The sequence below is a fragment of the Salmo salar genome, chromosome 12, assembly GCF_965601325.2.
Source record: "Salmo salar chromosome 12, fSalSal1, whole genome shotgun sequence".
NCBI classification, from domain to species: Eukaryota; Metazoa; Chordata; class Actinopteri; order Salmoniformes; family Salmonidae; genus Salmo; species Salmo salar.
Window position 1 is genome coordinate 92,847,215 of NC_138302.1, and position 18,391 is coordinate 92,865,605.

Consider the following 18,391-nt stretch of genomic DNA (forward strand, 5'->3'; position numbering starts at 1 on the left):
AAATGCAACATTAATTAAGGGACTTTATACAATTTTGTGACCGACACCAACATATCCTTTTTGTCCTGTACATTTATGGTAGTAGTGCACTTCAGTGCGTAAAATTATATACTGAAGTGTTCCAGTAGATTCTAGGTTTTACCCAATGCCCTTTTTTTGGATGTAGCCATGTAGCCATGTGATTAAGTCCAATTGCCTCCTCTGCTTCAGACTTTCTATATACCGTTTTTTTCTCCCAGTGTTTTCTACATATGCAATTCCATGTTCCATCACCCTGCTAATTGCAGAGTAGAAACCCACAAAGAGCCATTTCAACTCAGCCGGGCAGGAAAGCACATACAGAGAAGAGAAGTCAGGAATGACTCGGCTTTCTAAGGGTCTTATTACAGTATCTACCTTTTGCTATCTGACACGTTTGTGAGAGAACATAACAGTTACATACATCTAAGAGGTACTTAGCATTACAGCACTCTTGAGATGTTTCTATTGAAACAATAAAGCCATACAAAGCTCGCTTCAGAACCCGGGTCTCCATTTAAAAAGTCTGTTTTGTCTTGTTCTGAGCCTTACATGACAATAATCGTCTCGAGTACATCCTCCACCCCTTCTCACATTCAGTTACATTCAATGACCTGTATTTTCAGTGTGAAATTCAATGACCTGTATTTTCAGTGTGAAATTCAATGACCTGTATTTTCAGTGTGAAATTCAATGACCTGTATTTTTAGAGTGAAATTCAATGACCTGTATTTTTAGAGTGTGAAATTCAAATTCACTCCTATTCAGATTTATTCAGGGATCCATTTGGTCCAAGTATTAGTTGCTGTCTTGTGAGCGAGCAACATATTTTTGGGTTACAGTACCACACTGTAACTGCTCATCTGTGTGTCCACCTCCCTCCCTCCCTCCTCTCACGTATGAGCCTCTCCAGCATCATCTGTCCCAGGACAACCCAGGCCAGGCCAGGTCAGGCAGGCGGGTGGCGGGACGACAGCCCAGACCCAAAGGCAGCTGTCACTGGGATTTCCCCTTCTTCTCTAACTCCCCTGTTCTATCGCTCCTTGGAGCACACCATCCCTGAGCTACTTGTCAACCCACCGCCACCCTCAGCCTCACCCAGTCAACTTGATTTCACAGAAACGTCCCGTGCTGAGGAAACTTCAGTCAAAGTGCCACTCATGGAGCTGTAGTTTGTCACTGAGATGATAAAGAGAGTTCCTTGTTGTGTTAGAATCAAAGCAGCTGTGTGGTGTAACCTAGGCATCCCTTGTCTGATCGAACAGCTTGTAGCTGGCTGTTACCATGGTATCCCTTCAGGAGGACAGATGGACAGTCAAAGCTGTTGCCAATTTAAGCCTACCTTTGTCTTCTCCTTTGATAACCTCCTCTTTAACTACGAGGGATTGGGTTAAATGTGGAAGACACATTTCAGTTGAATGCATTTAGTTGTCCAACTGACTAGGTATCCCCTTCCTTTACTGTTAGATAGCTTTATAACTGTTAATACACAGTAACGATATATTCCCTTCTAAACAGTACCATGCTCTGCTTTATTATAACCTTTGACCCCTTCTCTTTTCAGCTGGGAAGAGAGCAGCTCCATCAGCAGTGGGCTCAGCGATGGCTCTGTAGACAACCTCAGCTCTGAGGAGTTCAACGCCAGCTCCTCCCTCAACTCTCTGCCCACCACACCCCTCGGATCCAGACGCAACTCCTCTGCCATGGTGAGTGAAGGGCACATTCAACCACAACAGCCTTATGTTTCTGTTGTATCTCTGTAAACTATATAGGCTACTGCCTGCACACACATGGATCTTACTGGAGAAACTGTAAGCAGATACCCTGTGAGGGCAGGCAGTATACCAGGTATTTGACAGGACCTGAAAGCATATTCCAGCAGATAAAAAGGAACATCTTTATCAGTGTGAGTTATGGAAGAACACCGTTTTTCCTCTATAAGTTTAGGTCAGTATTTCATGACTGACAGTGAATCTATTTCCCTGTCTACCTGCTTTGTTTGACAAACTACTCTATGCGCACGCACACACACACTGTCTCACTGCTATAACTGGGAACAGATGCTAAGTTATTTATATAAGACTACAATTACCTAAGTTCTTTGTCCTCAAAGTTCAGGTTTGTATTTCATGATTTACATTGCAACCATTGCCTGTCTCTTTGTCCCCCTGCCTGCCTGCCTGCCTGCCTGCCTGCCTGCCTGCCTGCCTGCCTGCCTGCCTGCCTGCCTGCCTGCCTGCCTGCCTGCCTGCCTGCCTGTGTGTGTATGATTCACCCTCTGCAGAAGCGTGTCAAATCTGCCTGTGTCATTTGGGTCCCAAAGAAACAGTTCACACGGCCAACGCCGCAATGTCAATCAATCAGACATGGATGTCATCAATCAGACATGGATAAAGATGATGACGTCATCAATCAGACATGGATAAAGATGTCCTGGGGTGGCAGGGTAGCCTAGTGGTTAGAGTGTTGGACTAGTAATCGTAAAGGTTGCAAGTTCAAATCCCTGAGCCGACAAGGTACGAATCTGGCGTTCTGCCCCTGAACAGGCAGTTAACTCACTGTTCCTAGGCTGTCATTGAAAATTATAATTTGTTCTTAACTGACTTGCCTAGTTAAATAAATGTAAAAAAATAAAAATCTGACATGGATAAAGATGGTGACGTCATCAATCAGACATGGATAAAGGTGATATTTAACACTGCAAAAGCATTCATCCAACTTAGTCGGTGGACATCTACATTGGATTGAAAGGTGACACTTTTAGTAGGTGATCACTCAGGTGGAAAAACAGTCACTGATATCGCTTCATAAGGCTCTTCTAATAGCCCTTTAGTGACCTCTTCGCTTATCCTTACACCACAAATGATCACATCAACTTTCAGGAATCAATTATGTTTTGAGAATTCAGATTTTCTTCTGTATCAGTGTGGCGGGGTAATTACAGAGGTTGTCTTTATTTTTTTATTATTATTTTATTTCACCTTTATTTAACCAGGTAGGCTAGTTGAGAACAAGTTCTCATTTACAACTGCGACCTGGCCAAGATAAAGCAAAGCAGTGTGACACAAACAACAACACAGAGTTACACATGGAATAGACAAACATACAGTCAATAACACAATAGAGAAAAAAAAGTCTATATACAGTGTGTGCAAATAAGATAAGGGAGGTAAGGCAATAAATAGATCATAGTGGCAAAATAATTACAATTTAGCAATTAAACACTGGAGTGATAGATTGCAGAAGTTGAATGTGCAAGTAGAGATACTGGGGTGCAAAGGAGAAAAAAAACAGTATGGGGATGAGGTAGTTGGATGGGCTATTTACAGATGGCCTATGTACTGGTGCAGTGATCTGTGAGCTGCTCTGACAGCTGGTGCTTAAAGTTAGTGAGGGAGGTATGAGTCTCCAGCTTCAGTGATTTTTGCAATTCATTCAAGTCATTGGCAGCAAAGAACTGGAAGGAAAGGTGGCCAAAGGAGGAATTGGCTTTGGGGGTGACCAGTGAAATATACCTGCTGGAGCGCGTGCTACGGGTGAGTGCTGCTATGGTGACCCGTGAGCTGAGATAAGGCAGGGCTGTACCTAGCAAAGACTTATAGATGACCTGGAGCCAGTGGGTTTGGCGATGAATATGAAGAGAGGGCCAGCCAACGAGAGCATACAGGTCGCAGTGGTGGGTAGTATATGGGGCTTTGGTGACAAAACAGATGGCACTGTGATAGACTGCATCCAATTTGCTGAGTAGGGTGTTGGAGGCTATTTTGTAAATGACATCTCCGAAGTCAGGATCGGTAGGATAGTCAGTTTTACGAGGGTTTGTTTGGCAGCATGAGTGAAGGATGTTTTGTTGCGAAATAGGAAGCCGATTCTAGATTTAATTTTGGATTGGAGATGCTTAATGTGAGTCTGGAAGGAGAGTTTACAGTCTAACCAGACACCTAGGTATTTGTAGATGTCCACACATTCTAAGTCATAACCGTCCAGAGTAGTGATGCTGGACAGGCGGGCAAGTGCTGGTAGCGAACATGCGTTTAGTTTTACTTGCATTTAAGAGCAGTTGGAGGCCACGGAAGGAGAGCTATATGGCAATGAAGCTCGTCTGGAGGTTAATTAACACAGTGTCCAAAGAAGGGCCAGAAGTATACAGAATGGTGTCGTCTGGGTAGAGGTGGATCAGAGAATCACCAGCAGCAAGAGCGACATCATTGGAGTATACAGAGAAAAGAGTCGGCCCGAGAATTGAACCCTGTGGCACCCCCAGAGGTCCGGACAACAGGCTCTCCGATTTGACACACTGAACTCTGTCTGAGAAGTAGTTGGTGAACCAGGCAAGGCAGTCATTTGAGAAACCAAGGCTGTTGAGTCTGCCGATAAGAATGTGGTGATTGACAGAGTCAAAAGCCTTGGTCAAGTCTAAGAATACAGCTGCACAGTATTGTCTCTTATCGATGGAGGTTATGATATCGTTCAGGACCTTGAGCATGGTTGAGGTGCACCCATGACCAGCTCGGAAACCAGATTGCATAGCGGAGAAGGTACGGTGGGATTCGAAATGGTCGGGGATCTGTTTGTTAACTTGGCTTTCGAAGACCTTAGAAAGGCAGGGTAGGATAGATATAGGTCTGCAGCAGTTTTGGTCTAGAGTGTCTCCCCCTTTGAAGAGGGGGATGACCGCGGCAGCTTTCCAATCTTTGGGGATCTCAGACGATTCGAAAGAGAAGTTGAACAGGCTAGTAATAGGGGTTGCAACAATTTTGGCTGATAATTTTAGAAAGAGAAGGTCCAGATTGTCTAGCCCTGTTGATTTATAGGGGTCCAGATTTTGCAGCTCTTTCAGAACATCAGATATCTGGATTTGGGTGAAGGAGAAAGGGGGGAGGCTTGGGCAAGTTGCTGTGGGGTGTGCAGAGGTGTTGACCAGGGTAGGGGTGGCCAGGTGGAAAGCATCGCCAGCCGTAGAAAAATGCTTATTGAAATGTTTAATTATGGTGGATTTATCAGTGGTGACAGTGTTTCCTAGCCTCAGTGCAGTGGGCAGCTGGGAGGAGGTGATTTTATTCTCCATGTACCTCTTTATTCTTCCAGAACTTTTTGGAGTTTGTGCTGCAGGTTGCAAATTTCTGTTTGAAAAAGCTAGCCTTCGCTTTCCTAACTGCCTGTGTATATTGGTTCTTAACTTCCCTGAAAAGTTGCATATTGCGGGGCCTATTCGATGCTAATGCAGTACACCACAGGATGTTTTTGTGCTGGTCAATGTCAGTCAAGTCTTGGCTATATCTGTTCCTGCTTAAAAAAAATTGAAAGGAGCATGCTTATTTAAGATTGTGAGGAAAGCACTTTTAAAGAACAACCAGGCATCTTCTACTGACGGAATGAGGTCAATATCCTTCCAGGATACCCGGGCCAGGTCGATTAGAAAGGCCTGCTCGCTGAAGTGTTTTAGGGAGCGTTTGACAGTGATTAGGGGTGGTTGTTTGACCGCAGACTCATTACGGGCGCATGCAATGAGGCAGTGATCGCTGAGATCCTGGTTGAAGACAGCAGAGGTGTATTTGGAGGGCGGGTTGGTTAGGATGATATCTATGAGGGTGCCTGTGTTTACGGATTTGGGGTTGTACCTGGTGGGTTCAGTGATAATTTGTGTGAGATTGAGGGCATTAAGCTTAGACTGTAGGATGGCTGGGGTGTTAAGCATGTCCCAGTTTAGGTCATCTAACAGCACAAGCTCTGAAGATAGATGGGGGCAATCAATTAACATATGGTGTCCAGGGCACAGCTGGGGGCAGAAGGTGGTCTATAGCAAGCGGCAACGGTGAGAGACTTGTTTCTGGAAAGCTGGATTTTTAAAAGTAGAAGCTCAAATTGTTTGGGCACAAACCTGGATAGTATGACAGAACTCTGCAGGCTATCTCTGCAGTAGATTGCAACTCCGCACCCTTTGACAGTTCTATCTTGTCGGAAAATGTTATAGTTAGGGATGGAAATTTCAGGGTTTTTGGTGGCCTTCCTAAGCCAGGATTCAGACACGGCTAGGACATTCGGGTTGGCAGAGTGTGCTAAAGCAGTGAATAAAACAAAGTTAGGGAGGAGGCTTCTAATGTTAACATGCATGAAACTAAGACTTTTACGGTTACAAAAGTCAACAAATGAGAGCGCCTGGGGAATGGGAGTGGAGCCAGGCACTGCAGGGCCTGGATTAACCTCTACATCACCAGAGGAGTAGAGGAAGAATAGGATAAGTGTACGGCTAAAGGCTATAACAACTGGTCGTCTAGGTCATTCGGAACAGAGAGTGAAAGGAGCAGGTTTCTGGGCACGGTAGAATAGATTCAAGGCATAATGCACAGAAAAAGGTATGGTAGGATTTGAATACAGTGGAGGTAAACCTAGGCATTGAGTGACAATGAGAGAGGTATTGCCTCTAGAGACATCAATTAAACCAGGTGAGGTCACCGCATGTATGGGAGGTGAGACAAGAGGGTTAGCTGAGGCATATTGAGCAGGGCTGGAGGCTCCACAGTGAAATAAGACAATAATCACTAACCAAAACACCAATGGACAAGGCATATTGACATTGGGGAGAGGGATGCGTAGCAGAGTTCTCTGGCCCCAGGTGAAAAATGCTTTGCAGGCATCTTGTCACTCCTGGTGTTACTGTGGCAACACTGCTTCTTCCTGCTGTCCTTGTCCTCATCCCAGAGAGAGAAGAGTGATGAATCATGGGGATTAGTATAGCTGACTGAGCCATCTGTGACTATATCACATTAAGTAGGTGTGCTGCCAAGGCTTACTGTGCCCAATTTTTATCCTCACAGCCCCCCAATTCACAACAGGATACCCTATTAGATGCGGTATGGTGCTCTCAAAGCAGCGACATAGTACCTACAATCAATTGGTCATATTTTGGGATGATAGCCTAGTACAGTATTTCCCTCTTATGGCTTGGTATAATGTTGTAGCTACTTAAAATCAAATCAAATCAAATTTTAATGGTCACATACACATGGTTAGCAGATGTTAATGCAAGTGTAGCGAAATGCTTGTGCTTCTAGTTCTGACCGTGCAGTCATATCTAACAAGTAATCTAACAATTTCACAACAACTACCTTATACACACAAGTGTAAAGGAATTAATGAGCATATGTACATATAAATATATGGATGAGCGATGGCCGTGCGGCATAGGCAAGATGCAGTAGATGGTATAGAGTACAGTATATACATATGAGATGAGTAATGTAGGGTATGTAAACATTATATAAAGAGGCATTGTTTAAAGTTACTAGTGATACATTTATTACATCCAATTTTTTATTATTAAAGTGGCTATAGATTTGAGTCAGTATGTTGGTAGCAGCCACTCAATGTTAGGGATGGCTGTTTAACAGTCTGAGATCTAAGCTCTTTTTCAGTCTCTCGGTCCCAGCTTTGATGCACCTGTACTGACCTCGTCTTCTGGATGATAGCGGGGTGAACAGGCAGTGGCTCAGGTGGTTGTTGTCCTTGATGATCTTTTTGGCCTTCCTGTGACATCGGGTGGTGTAGGTGTCTTGGAGGGCAGGTAGTTTGCCCCCGGTAATGCGTTGTGCAGACCTCACTACCCTCTGGAGAGCCTTACGGTTGTGGGTGGAGCAGTTGCCATACCAGGCGGTGATACAGCCGACAGGATGCTCTCAATTGTGCATCTGTAAAAGTTTGCGTGTTTTCGGTGACAAGACAGATTTATTCAGCCTCCTGAGGTTGAAGAGGTGCTGTTGCGCCTTCTTCACCACGCTGTCTGTGTGGGTGGACCATTTCAGTTTGTCTGTGATGTGTACGCCAAGGAACTTAAAACTTTACACCTTCTCCACTACTGTCCCGTGGATGTGGATTGGGGGGTGCTCCCTCTGCTGTTTTCTGAAGTCCACGATCATCTCTTTTGTTTTGTTGCTGTTGAGTGTGAGGTTATTTTCCTGACACCACACTCCGACGGCCCTCACCTCCTCCCTGTAGGTCGTCTCTTCATTGTTGGTAATCAAGCCTACCACTGTAGTGTCGTCGGCAAACTTGATGATTGAGTTGAAGGCGTGCATGGCCACGCGGTCATGGGTGAACAGGAAGTACAGGAGAGGGCTGAGAACACACCCTTGTGGGGCCCCAGTGTTGAGGATCCGCGGGGTGGAGATGTTGTTTCCTACCCTCACCACCTGGGGGCGGCCCGTCAGAAAGTCCAGGACCCAGTTGCACAGAGCGGGGTCAAGACCCAGGGTCTCGAGCTTAATGATGAATTTGGAGGGTACTATGGTGATAAATGCTGAGCTGTAATCGATGAACAGCATTCTTACATAGGTATTCCTCTTGTCCAGATGGGTTAGGCCAGTGTGCAATGTGATTGTGATTGCATCGTCTGTGGACCTATTGGGGCGGTAAGCAAATTGGAGTGGGTTTAGGGTGTCAGGTAGGGTGGAGGTGATATGATCCTTGACTAGTCTCTCAAAGCAATTCATGATGACTGAAGTGAGTGCTACAGGGCGATAGTCGTTTAGCTGTTACCTTAGCTTTCTTGGGAACAGGAACAATTGTGGCCCTCTTGAAGCATGTGGGAACAGCAGACTGGGATAGGGATTGATTGAATATGTCCGTAAACACACTAGCCTGCTGGTCTGCGCATGCTCTGAGGACGCGGCTAGGGATGCCGTCTGGGCCGGTTGCCTTTGCGAGGGTTAAAACCACATTTAAATATTTTACTCATGTTGGCAGCGGTGAAGGAGAGCCTGCAGGTTTTGGTTAGCGGGCCGTGTTAGTGGCACTGTATTGTCCTCAAAGTGAGCAAAGAAGTTGTTTAGTTTGTCTGGGAGCAAGACGTCGGTGTCCACGACGGAGCTGGTTTTCTTTTTGTAATCCGTGATTGACGGTAGACCCTGCCACATATGTCTCGTGTCTGAGCCGTTGAATTGCGACTCTACTTTGTCTCTATACTGACGCATAGCTTGTTTGATTGCCTTGTGGAAGGAATAGCTACACTGTATATATTTGGTCATGTTTCTGGTCGCCTTGCCATGATTAAAAGCAGTGGTTTGCGCTTTCAGTTTTGCGCGAATGCTGCCATCAATCAACGGTTTCTGGTTGGGGAAGGTTTTAATAGTCACCGTGGGTACAATATCACCGATGCACTTGCTAATAAACTCGCTCACCGAATCAGCGTATACATCAATGTTGTTGTCTGAGGCTATCCAGAACATATCCCAGTCCACGTGATCAAAGCAATCTTAAAGTGTGGAATCAGATTCGTCAGACCAGCATTGAAGAGACCTGAGCACGGGCATTTCCTGTTTTAGTTTCTATCTATGGACTTACCCACTAAACCAGTGTCCACCTTGTATTAACAGACTTCTGCTCAGGGACGCGTTAGTTGAAACAGCATTGTGTCCTTGTTGTTTTGATGAATGAGTCTTGCGCTGCTCAACAAAGAGGAGAGCAGAGGTGATTCAATAGAGTTGAGGTGATTTGTGCCCTACAGGAAGGTACTATATTGTTTTGGCCACTCCCAGCCTTGGCCACCGTGCTGAACGTTATTGTAAGGAAAGGTCAGAATGAATCATTCTCAGCTGGTTGTAGTTTAATTGAACAGTTAATATTGTGCCTGCCCTGCAGACCACGAAAGAGCAGTCGTTACGTAATATGGTAGCAGCGGCTTAGAAAGGGGAGGGCGTTGAAAAACATTGTGGAAATAGCTGAAGCAGAACTGGGGCATTTGGAATCGAGTACAATGTTAAATCAGCCCAGATTGACCAACCTTTCATGTAGCACGTCATCCACAATGCATGTCATGAGTATGTAATGTGGCTTCAGAACACCAAGTCAAAAAGACTGATCATCCATGATGCACCAGCATTTATGGGATTTAAAGAAGAACATGATTCATCCTTGACTCATTCTTTCTATTAGTGACTACTGCAGTGAAAGACTCCGCAGATCATAACATAGTGACTGCAGTGAATCTCTGATGTTAAACAGTACAGGCTTATCAGTTCCTCCCACATGCTCTCTCTCTGAAATGCAGACAGACACTCAGACGGGACAGCAGAGATTACTGAGTGTAAACTGAGGTTCTGGCAGAGATAACAAACACAGTGTCTCACACATACGCACACACGCACACACGCACACACACCTGGCTGCCTCTCACATGACCCCTACAATTCAATTTTTTTTAATTCAGAAAATTCAAGAATTCCTAAATCTGAATTTCGATTTATTTTCTTCATTGATTGAACTGAAATGGAATTGACTTCAACACTGTGTTTACCATTGTGACCATACAAATATAATTTTTCCATTTGCAGAATATGTAATATCTCAATGGTTATGTCCCTATGTCCTTATGCAGCTCCGCACCGATGCTGAGAAGCGCTCCCTGGTGGAGAGTGGCCTGTCCTGGTACAGTGAGGATGCAAAGGCCGCACGCAAGATGGACGGGGGCAGCTACGAGACTGGGAGCCTCAAGACCGAGACCCCCAGCAAGTGGAGGAAGTCCTCCAGACCCATGGAGGGTGCTAGTGAGGACGCGGGGGTCAAAGGGGAACTGAGGAAGCCCCAGATCCTGGGTCAGCCAGGGAACTTTAATAAGAAGGGGCGCCACCCTCCTGTGGGCGTGACCTCACCCATTACCCACACCTCTCAGAGCATGCTCAAAGTGGCAGGTCAGATTGAATAACATGTGTTATCTCTCTCTATCTCTTTCTCTCTCGCTCTGCCTCACTCGCTCTGCCTCACTCGCTCTGCCTCTCTCGCTCTGCCTCTCTCGCTCTGCCTCTCTCGCTCTGTCTCTCTCTCTCAATTCAATTCAGTTTGCTTTATTGCTTTATTGGCATGTACGTATTGCCAAAGCTTACTTTGAAGATTTACAATATTAACATAATTAATAATAATAATCAATATTGTCAACAGGAAAATAGTAACAACAATAACCAAGGGTCAAAATAACCATATATTGAACAATAACAATAAGCATATAGGACATGTCCAGGTTGCTTGGTCTGTCAGACACTGTCCCTATTTTATGGCAGGCAGCAATGTAGTGCTCTGCCAACCCACAGCTCTCTGTGTGTGTCCCCCAACAGGACAGATAGTCTATCCTCATCAGAGAGGTCTTTGAAACATTGAATAAGGGGAAATGAAACTCTCTGTCTCGGGTTCTGCTGTAGTGAAGTGGATGCACAGCCTTTCTTCTACAAGGAGCCATGTTTTCCTATGTCTACCCTTCTCAATGGCAAGGCTGTGCTCACTGAGCCTGTACTTTCTCACGTTTTTTTTAAAATTTTTTATTTTAATTTAAATATTTTTTAATCCCTTTTTCTCCCCAATTTCGTGATATCCAATTAGTAGTTACAGTTTTGTCCCATCGCTGCAACTCCCATATGGACTCGGGAGAGTCAAAGGTCGAGAGTCGTGTGTCCTCCAAAACACAACCCAGCCAAACTCCCCGGTTGCGGCCGGCTGCGACAGAGCCTGGACTCGAACCTGGATCTCTAGAGGCACAGCTAGCACTTTGATGCAGTGCCCAAGACCATTGCCCCACCTGGGAGGCCCCCATCAAGGTTTTTCAAAGGTTTTGATCAGTAACCATGGTCAAATAGTTTGCCATGGTGTACTGTCGATTTAAGGCCAGATAACACAGCATTTTGCTTTGTGCTTGTGTTTCCCAATAAATAATGAGATTTTGTTTGGACTGTGTTGTAATTTGTTTTGATCTGATTGATTGGATGTTTTGTTCCTGAGGCTTCAGTGTGTTAGTAGAACAGGTTTGTGAACTCAGCCCTAGGACCAGCTGGATGAGGGGACTCTAGTTTTTGCTCAGCTCTTGGTATTGCAGGGATTGGTAATGATATGAGAGGGGGTCACTGTATTTTAGATGTTTCTAAAACTTTATTTCTCTTTTTGCAGTTTATTAGTGGATATTGCCCTAACTCTGCCCTGCATACATTGTTTGTAGTTTTCCTCTGGACACGTAGGAGAATCTTACAGAACTCTGCATGCAGGGTTTCAATGGGGTGTTTGTCCCATTGGTTGAAATCTTGTTTTGCAAGTGGACCCCACACCTCGCTGCCATAAAGTGCAATTGGTTCAATGACACATTCAATTTGAGTTTGTTTGTTAATGGCGTACAATGCCCTGCGTGTTTTGTCTCTCAGTTCATTCACTGCTTCATTAATGTGCCCAGCTGAGCTTATTTTTAAACCTAAGTAATTGTAGTGTGTGCAGTACTATATATATTTTGTACCAATTGAGAACTTTGGTCTAATTCCCAGAGATCTGGATCTTCTCTGGAAAATCATTATTTTAGTAAATTTGGGGCTTACTGCCAGGGACCACGTCTCTCTCTCTCTCTCTCTCTACACTATACACATTGTTGTTGGTCCAGTCCTGTTGAGTTGGGAGTAACTTAGCAATTTGATGATTTAATATGAAATCATTATTCCAAGTGACTGCTATACAGGAAATGGTTTTTATTGTTTGCATTCATAAAGAGTGTGTTTGTGTTAAAGTAGAAGTATGAATGGCGTGACATCTTCAGGGGAGGAAACATGATTGTTAACTTGTTTTGCAAGATATCTTTGTCGTCCATAACCTCCCCTAAATGGATTCCACATGGAGAGTAGCCACAGCCAGCGGATATCTGCTTGATATCAAATGAAATGTTGAAAGTCTGTGCCAGAGTTTGATTGGAAGGCCTAGTACTGTACAGGAACACTGAGAAGAAATGCCAGTGTATTCCATGCAGAACAAGGATAATATCTTTGGGTTTCTCTCTTGGTTAATCTTCCCATGCTTCTTATCAAAGACAAACTCACTGTAAAAAAATGTCTGTGAAGCATTCTTTGTCTTATATCTCCCTCTCTAACTTTAAGCACCAGCTGTCAGAGCAGCTTACCGATCACTGTACCTGTACACAGCCAATCTGTAAATAGCCCACCCAACTACCTCATCCCCATATTGTTATTTATCTTCTTGCTCTTTTGCACCCTAGTATCTCTACTTGCACATCATCATCTGCACATCTATCACTCCAGTGTTAATGCTAAATTGTAATTATTTCGCCTCTATGGCCTATTTATTGCCTTACCTCCCTAATCTTACTACATTTGCACACACTGTACATAGATTTTTTTCTATTGTGTTATTGACTGTACGTGTGTTTATGTGTAACTCTGTGTTGTTGTTTTTGTCGCACTGCTTTGCTTTATCTTGGTCAGGTCGCAGTTGTAAATGAGAACTTGTTCTCAACTGGCCTACCTGGTTAAATAAAGGTGAAAATCTAATGATAATGAATTTGAACATATTTTCGCTCCATACCTGAGTTTGAGGACTACGGATACCTCATTAACCTTTATGGGCAGTATTAGTAGGAAAACGACATTTCAACAGCAACAAAAGGTTGCCTTTCCAACAGTGCAAAGTGCACTATGGCATTTCAAATGGCGGGTGTGTGACTTGTTTCTTAATTAACTGTTTTTTTTTTATCATATTTTTCTCTGCTTCATAGTTCAAGTAAAAAAAAATATATTTTTCAGACTAAGACGTAGTAGCAAGAGTGTGCAGCAGTGGAGGCTGCTGAGGGGAGGATGGCTCCTTATAATGGCTGGAATGGAGTACAATGGCTGGAATTGAGTGAATGGAATGGTATCACACACATTCGATACCATTCCATTCACTCCATTTCAGCCATTATTATGAGCCATCTTCCCCTCAGCAGCCTCCACTGGTGTGCAATGTAGTGCATTACCTTTTATTCAGCCTAACGCCAGTTCTATGGATCTATTGTTTGCTAGTAATGAAATGCAGCGGATTACAATGATGTGTAGTGACTCATCCATCTGATCACAGCAATAATGTTGTGTTTAGGGGTTATTTAATTCCTCGCAATCTAATTATGATTGAACAATAGAGGAAACAATCAAACTGCAGTTCAATTTCCTGACTGATGCAATTTATTGAAATGCCTTCGACCACTTATTCGTCTGATTAAAGTGGCTGATTAGGAGGCACTATGTTTTTTGGCATCATTCTCTGGGCTAAAAATGCAGTCTTGTGATATTCCCAAACAGTCACTATTTTCTTTTTACTTTCCCCAATCAGTTATGCTGCTTTACATGTCTGATTGTATCTTGAATTCCATTGACGGTGTCCAATTGAGGCTATTGCACATGGGAAAGACTGGCAGCTATTTTACTGGTCTTTGCTTTTGCTTTCTTAACTAACCTTCACCTTTTTTCCCTGACTGAGTGACATGCACTGTTACTTTATAGCGCCTGTGTTATTCCTTAAGAGTCTATTGACGCGCCCGTTCGTCAATCTAAGTAACATAATTGAAAAAAATCCCCATCGAAATCTGTCAGTTTAAGCTAGAGAAATCATTTTCCATGGGCAGCGTCTCAATCCACCGCATCCGCCGATATCGCCTTCCGCATCTGCGATGGAAGGTGGCCGGGCTACAGTGATGTTTGTCAGACCATGAGACATCCAGAAAATCAGCCTTCTGATGAAAATGTCTGTAGCGTTTGTAGGCCAAACCGAACAGTTTGGCCTACAAACTAAAATGACCACTCTATGGAAAGATGAGACCCACACGATCACGGTGGGAAGTCGGTTCAGCAATTGTGCCAACTTCTGTCTGCAGGTACCGAACCGTTTGGGCTACAAACTATTATGATCCCACTATGGAAAGGGGATATTCTGCTTTACAACCCTCACAAAGGTCATGGGACTCATCTGAAGGAAACCCGGGACCAGTTTAAAAAGCGAATGGGAGTATGAAGGTAGTGTTGTAACAACAAAAAAGGGGTTAAATATGTGTCTAAAAAATATAGTGTCTAAATATAGGACAGACACCTCAAAACCTAATTCCTTATGATTTTCATATAAAAAAAATGTACAGTCTGTTTTGCTATTTATGAATGTGTTTGTTATTCAATGTGTTTCTATGGGCTATAGTAATAAAGACCAAATTAAATAAAACAAATGTATACCTACAGGGGTCCTAAACTGATCCATGGTATGGCCATCTTAAAACAATTTCATATGTTAACTTAATAAACCCCCCCAATAATGCATGCATTTATAAATGTGTCTGAAAAACATTTTTGTGACTTGTCCATGTCAAGTTGCCAGATTAATATGAATGCACGAGTTATAGGGTGCGATTAATAAAAACTAAGCCTTTCCCTAATTTTGTCAGTCACCAAAGTATTTGCCCATCTGCAGTACCTCTGAGATGTTTGTGACTGTATGTTGGTGACAAGTCGTCTTCATCTAGGGAACATAATCCATCTCTAAGTAAATACACATGTTTCTTTTAAAATACAGCTGCTTTCATGTGACCAAGTAGCCATTTAGCACAGTTCTGGTTGTCCAACATTAGTCATGATGATGTCATCCACATCCAGCCAGTTGACTGATGCTTTCTTTCACTCTTGATCTATATGCAACGGTTCACTTTCAGCTCCCCTCATAATTTTTATTTATCCATGCAAGTCAGTTTAGAACAAATTCTTATTTTCAATGACAGCCTAGGAACAGTGGGTTATCTGCCTTGTTCAGGGGCAGAACAACAGATTTATACCTTCCCAGCTCAGGGATTCAATCTTGCAACCTTTTGGTTACTAGTCCAAACTTCTAACCACTAGGCTACCTGCCACCCGATTACAGCTGGTAGCTGACTAATCATGACTAATGATAATGGTATGATTGAATCTAATCTCTCTCAATTCAATTTAAGGGCTTTATTGGCATGGGAAACATATGTTAACATTGCCAATGCAAGTGAAGTAGATAATAAACAAAATTGAAATAAAACTTTTTTTTTTACATTAAATGTTACATTCACAAAACTTCCAAAAGAATGAAGATATTTATCTCTCTCTCTCTGCAGCACCAAAGAGTGACCACAGGGCGGTGGACAAGACAAAGATGTCTGTGAAGGCTGCTGGTCTGCAGCGATCTCGTTCTGACGCCGGGAGGGATCATCTTCCGCAGCACCGGGAACTCCGCAAGCCCCCATCTGGCCTGGTCAAGCCCTCCGCCGGGGCCTCATTCGGCTACAAGAGGCTCCCGACCACCAGCACCGCCACCGTTATGACAGCAGGGGGCAGTACCATCTCTAGTGGCTCTGCCACCGTGGGCAAGATGCCCAAGTCTTCTGGCATCCCTGTGAAGCCTCTGGGAGTTGGAGGAGGAGGAAGAGGGGGACGTAAGAATAGCTTTGACGCCACCGGCAGTGAGGAGGGGGGCTTCCTGGGGCCCAGCGCCCGTAACAGCCTCCAGTACCGCAGCCTGCCACGCCCCGCCAAGTCCAGCACCCTCAGCCTGATTGGCCGCCCTGGGTCGGCCCGGCCCGCCAGCAGCAGCATGGACCCCGGCCTGCTCAGCCTGAAGCCTGTCTCCATGGCCTGCCCCGGCCCCAGGGGGAAAGAGCCTGGCAGTGGAAGCACTAAGGGGGCCAGTCGAGGAGGGAGCACAGGCCCTGTCAACCAGACAGACAGGGAGAAGGAGAAGGAGAGGGCTAAGGCCAAGGCAGTGGCGTCTGATATGGACTCCCTATGTTGCTCCCTGAAGATGGCAGACTGTCAGGGTGATTCCACTGGGGAGCCTAGCACCAAACTGCATGGGCTGTGTAGGGCCAGCAGCAGCAAATATCCCGAGCTCTCATCACCCACCACTCAGAGGTAAAATCACCATCCAGATACATTCCTACAGTACATTACAACTGTGCAATTTTTAGTTACAGTGTTCCTTTTGCGGTTGTATGGGGTTTATAGAACCAGCTACATATATTACAATGTTAGTGTCGACCCAGCTGAATGTTCTAAGATATGTTAGGAAGAGTTACTGTGTAATGTTTTTAACTACTCAATCCGCTTTATAGACATAAGAGAACAACACAGCAAGAAAACAAGTCACTGTCATTTTGCGTGCCGTGTTTTCATGACTTTTTCATGCCAGGCCTGAGAACAAGTCCAGAAAAGCAGGGTCTCTGGAGCCTTCCCGGTTCTGGATGGTGCTGGATCTGACTTTCTGTGTCTCATGTCTAATTCATAGGATGCTGAGCTGCAAATCTCTAGGTCGGCCTCCCAGCCTGGCACACCTGGACAAGGTCAACTCCAACAGCCTGGACTCGTGCGTGACCATTCAGGACCTCCCTCCTAAAGTGCCCCCCTACTCCAAGCTCCAGGACCTGGCTGGGTCCGGGCCACGCAGCACCATCCCCCGGGGCCTCACCCCCAGCCCAGCCCCCATTCTGCACCTCGACTCCCCCAGCTGCTACCCCAGCCAGACCCTGTCCATGGGCGGCTCTCCGCTGCTCTACCCCAAACTGTCTGGCCTGCACCGCAGCATGGAGTCACTTCCCCTCACCATGAGTGTTCCTCCCACTGGAGGATATATCCGGGCAGAGTCCAGAGACAGGGACAGGGACAGCTACAGAGACAGGGACAGGGAGGAGACGAGGAGCACAGGGACCTGGGGTGCTGGGAGCAGGACCTCCCCTAATCTCCCAGAAAGGTGGGTCTAGACAGGAGCAAGACCCTGATGATGGGGTGGAATAGGTTTCGGAACCCTGTACTTCACCAGTCAGTATCTGTTTGTAGGAACATACTATGATCAAACTGTTGCCATCTTTCTAATGCATCTGAGATATTACTAATAACAAGATGATTGTTTGATAGCAGAAAAGCTAATGATTGTTGTCTTGTTCTTTCTCTACAAGTTTGCAAACAGACAGGAACACCTTACCCAAGAAAGGATTAGGGTATGTCAAGTAAGTTTTTCATTATTTTATGACACATTTGCTGTATCCAATGTACAAATGATGTAGTATATTTTTCTCGTCCGAGGCACATGTTTAATTGTTGCTTTTTTCTCCATGCCCTGCTCCAGTCGCTACAGCTCTGGTCTGTCAGAGGATCAGTCGGAGGGGAAGGAGAGGCGTCACTCTCACACCGCAGTGAGCCTGATGGAGAGCGAGAGCCCCCCTCAGCTGCCATCGCCCACCCACATGCCCCACCTCTCTTCTGGCAAGGCTGTCCTCACTAACGTGGGTGAGTCTCAGTCTACCGCACCTTTATCCATCCACAGCCCTGCGGCTCTGAAGGCTGACTGGAAAACTCTGTGTAACTCTAGACTCTCATTCAGACTAATCGTCCTGCTGGTCTGTATTTCAACACAGATACATTTGAAAGGTTTAAGGCACAGGTTGAAAGCAGCAGTAACAGCCCGGCAGCAGCGGATGCATTTACTTTGAGTATAAACCAGTCCGTGTGATGTTGGTCGTGTTGAATTCTAGAAACACAAAATGCTCCTTTAGAATGAACCTGTGAATACAGTAAATGTGTAT

General features: G+C 44.9%; 1 protein-coding gene across 8 annotated transcripts in view; it reads left to right on the top strand.

Moving 5' to 3' along the window:
• The window catches only part of LOC106566024 (neuron navigator 1), a 108,843-nt gene that overhangs the window by 57,609 nt on the left and 32,843 nt on the right, over positions 1-18,391 (top strand). For 6 of the 8 annotated variants that reach the window (XM_082959436.1, XM_082959440.1, XM_082959438.1 and 3 more), the window contains 6 exons: positions 1,583-1,724; positions 10,391-10,703; positions 15,932-16,724; positions 17,098-17,559; positions 17,765-17,815; positions 17,935-18,095. In XM_082959436.1, the coding sequence (XP_082815562.1) occupies positions 1,583-1,724; positions 10,391-10,703; positions 15,932-16,724; positions 17,098-17,559; positions 17,765-17,815; positions 17,935-18,095 (1,922 nt within the window). The remainder of the gene's footprint in view (positions 1-1,582; positions 1,725-10,390; positions 10,704-15,931; positions 16,725-17,097; positions 17,560-17,764; positions 17,816-17,934; positions 18,096-18,391) is intronic. The other 2 variants (XM_082959439.1, XM_014133825.3) reach the window with 1 other exon arrangement.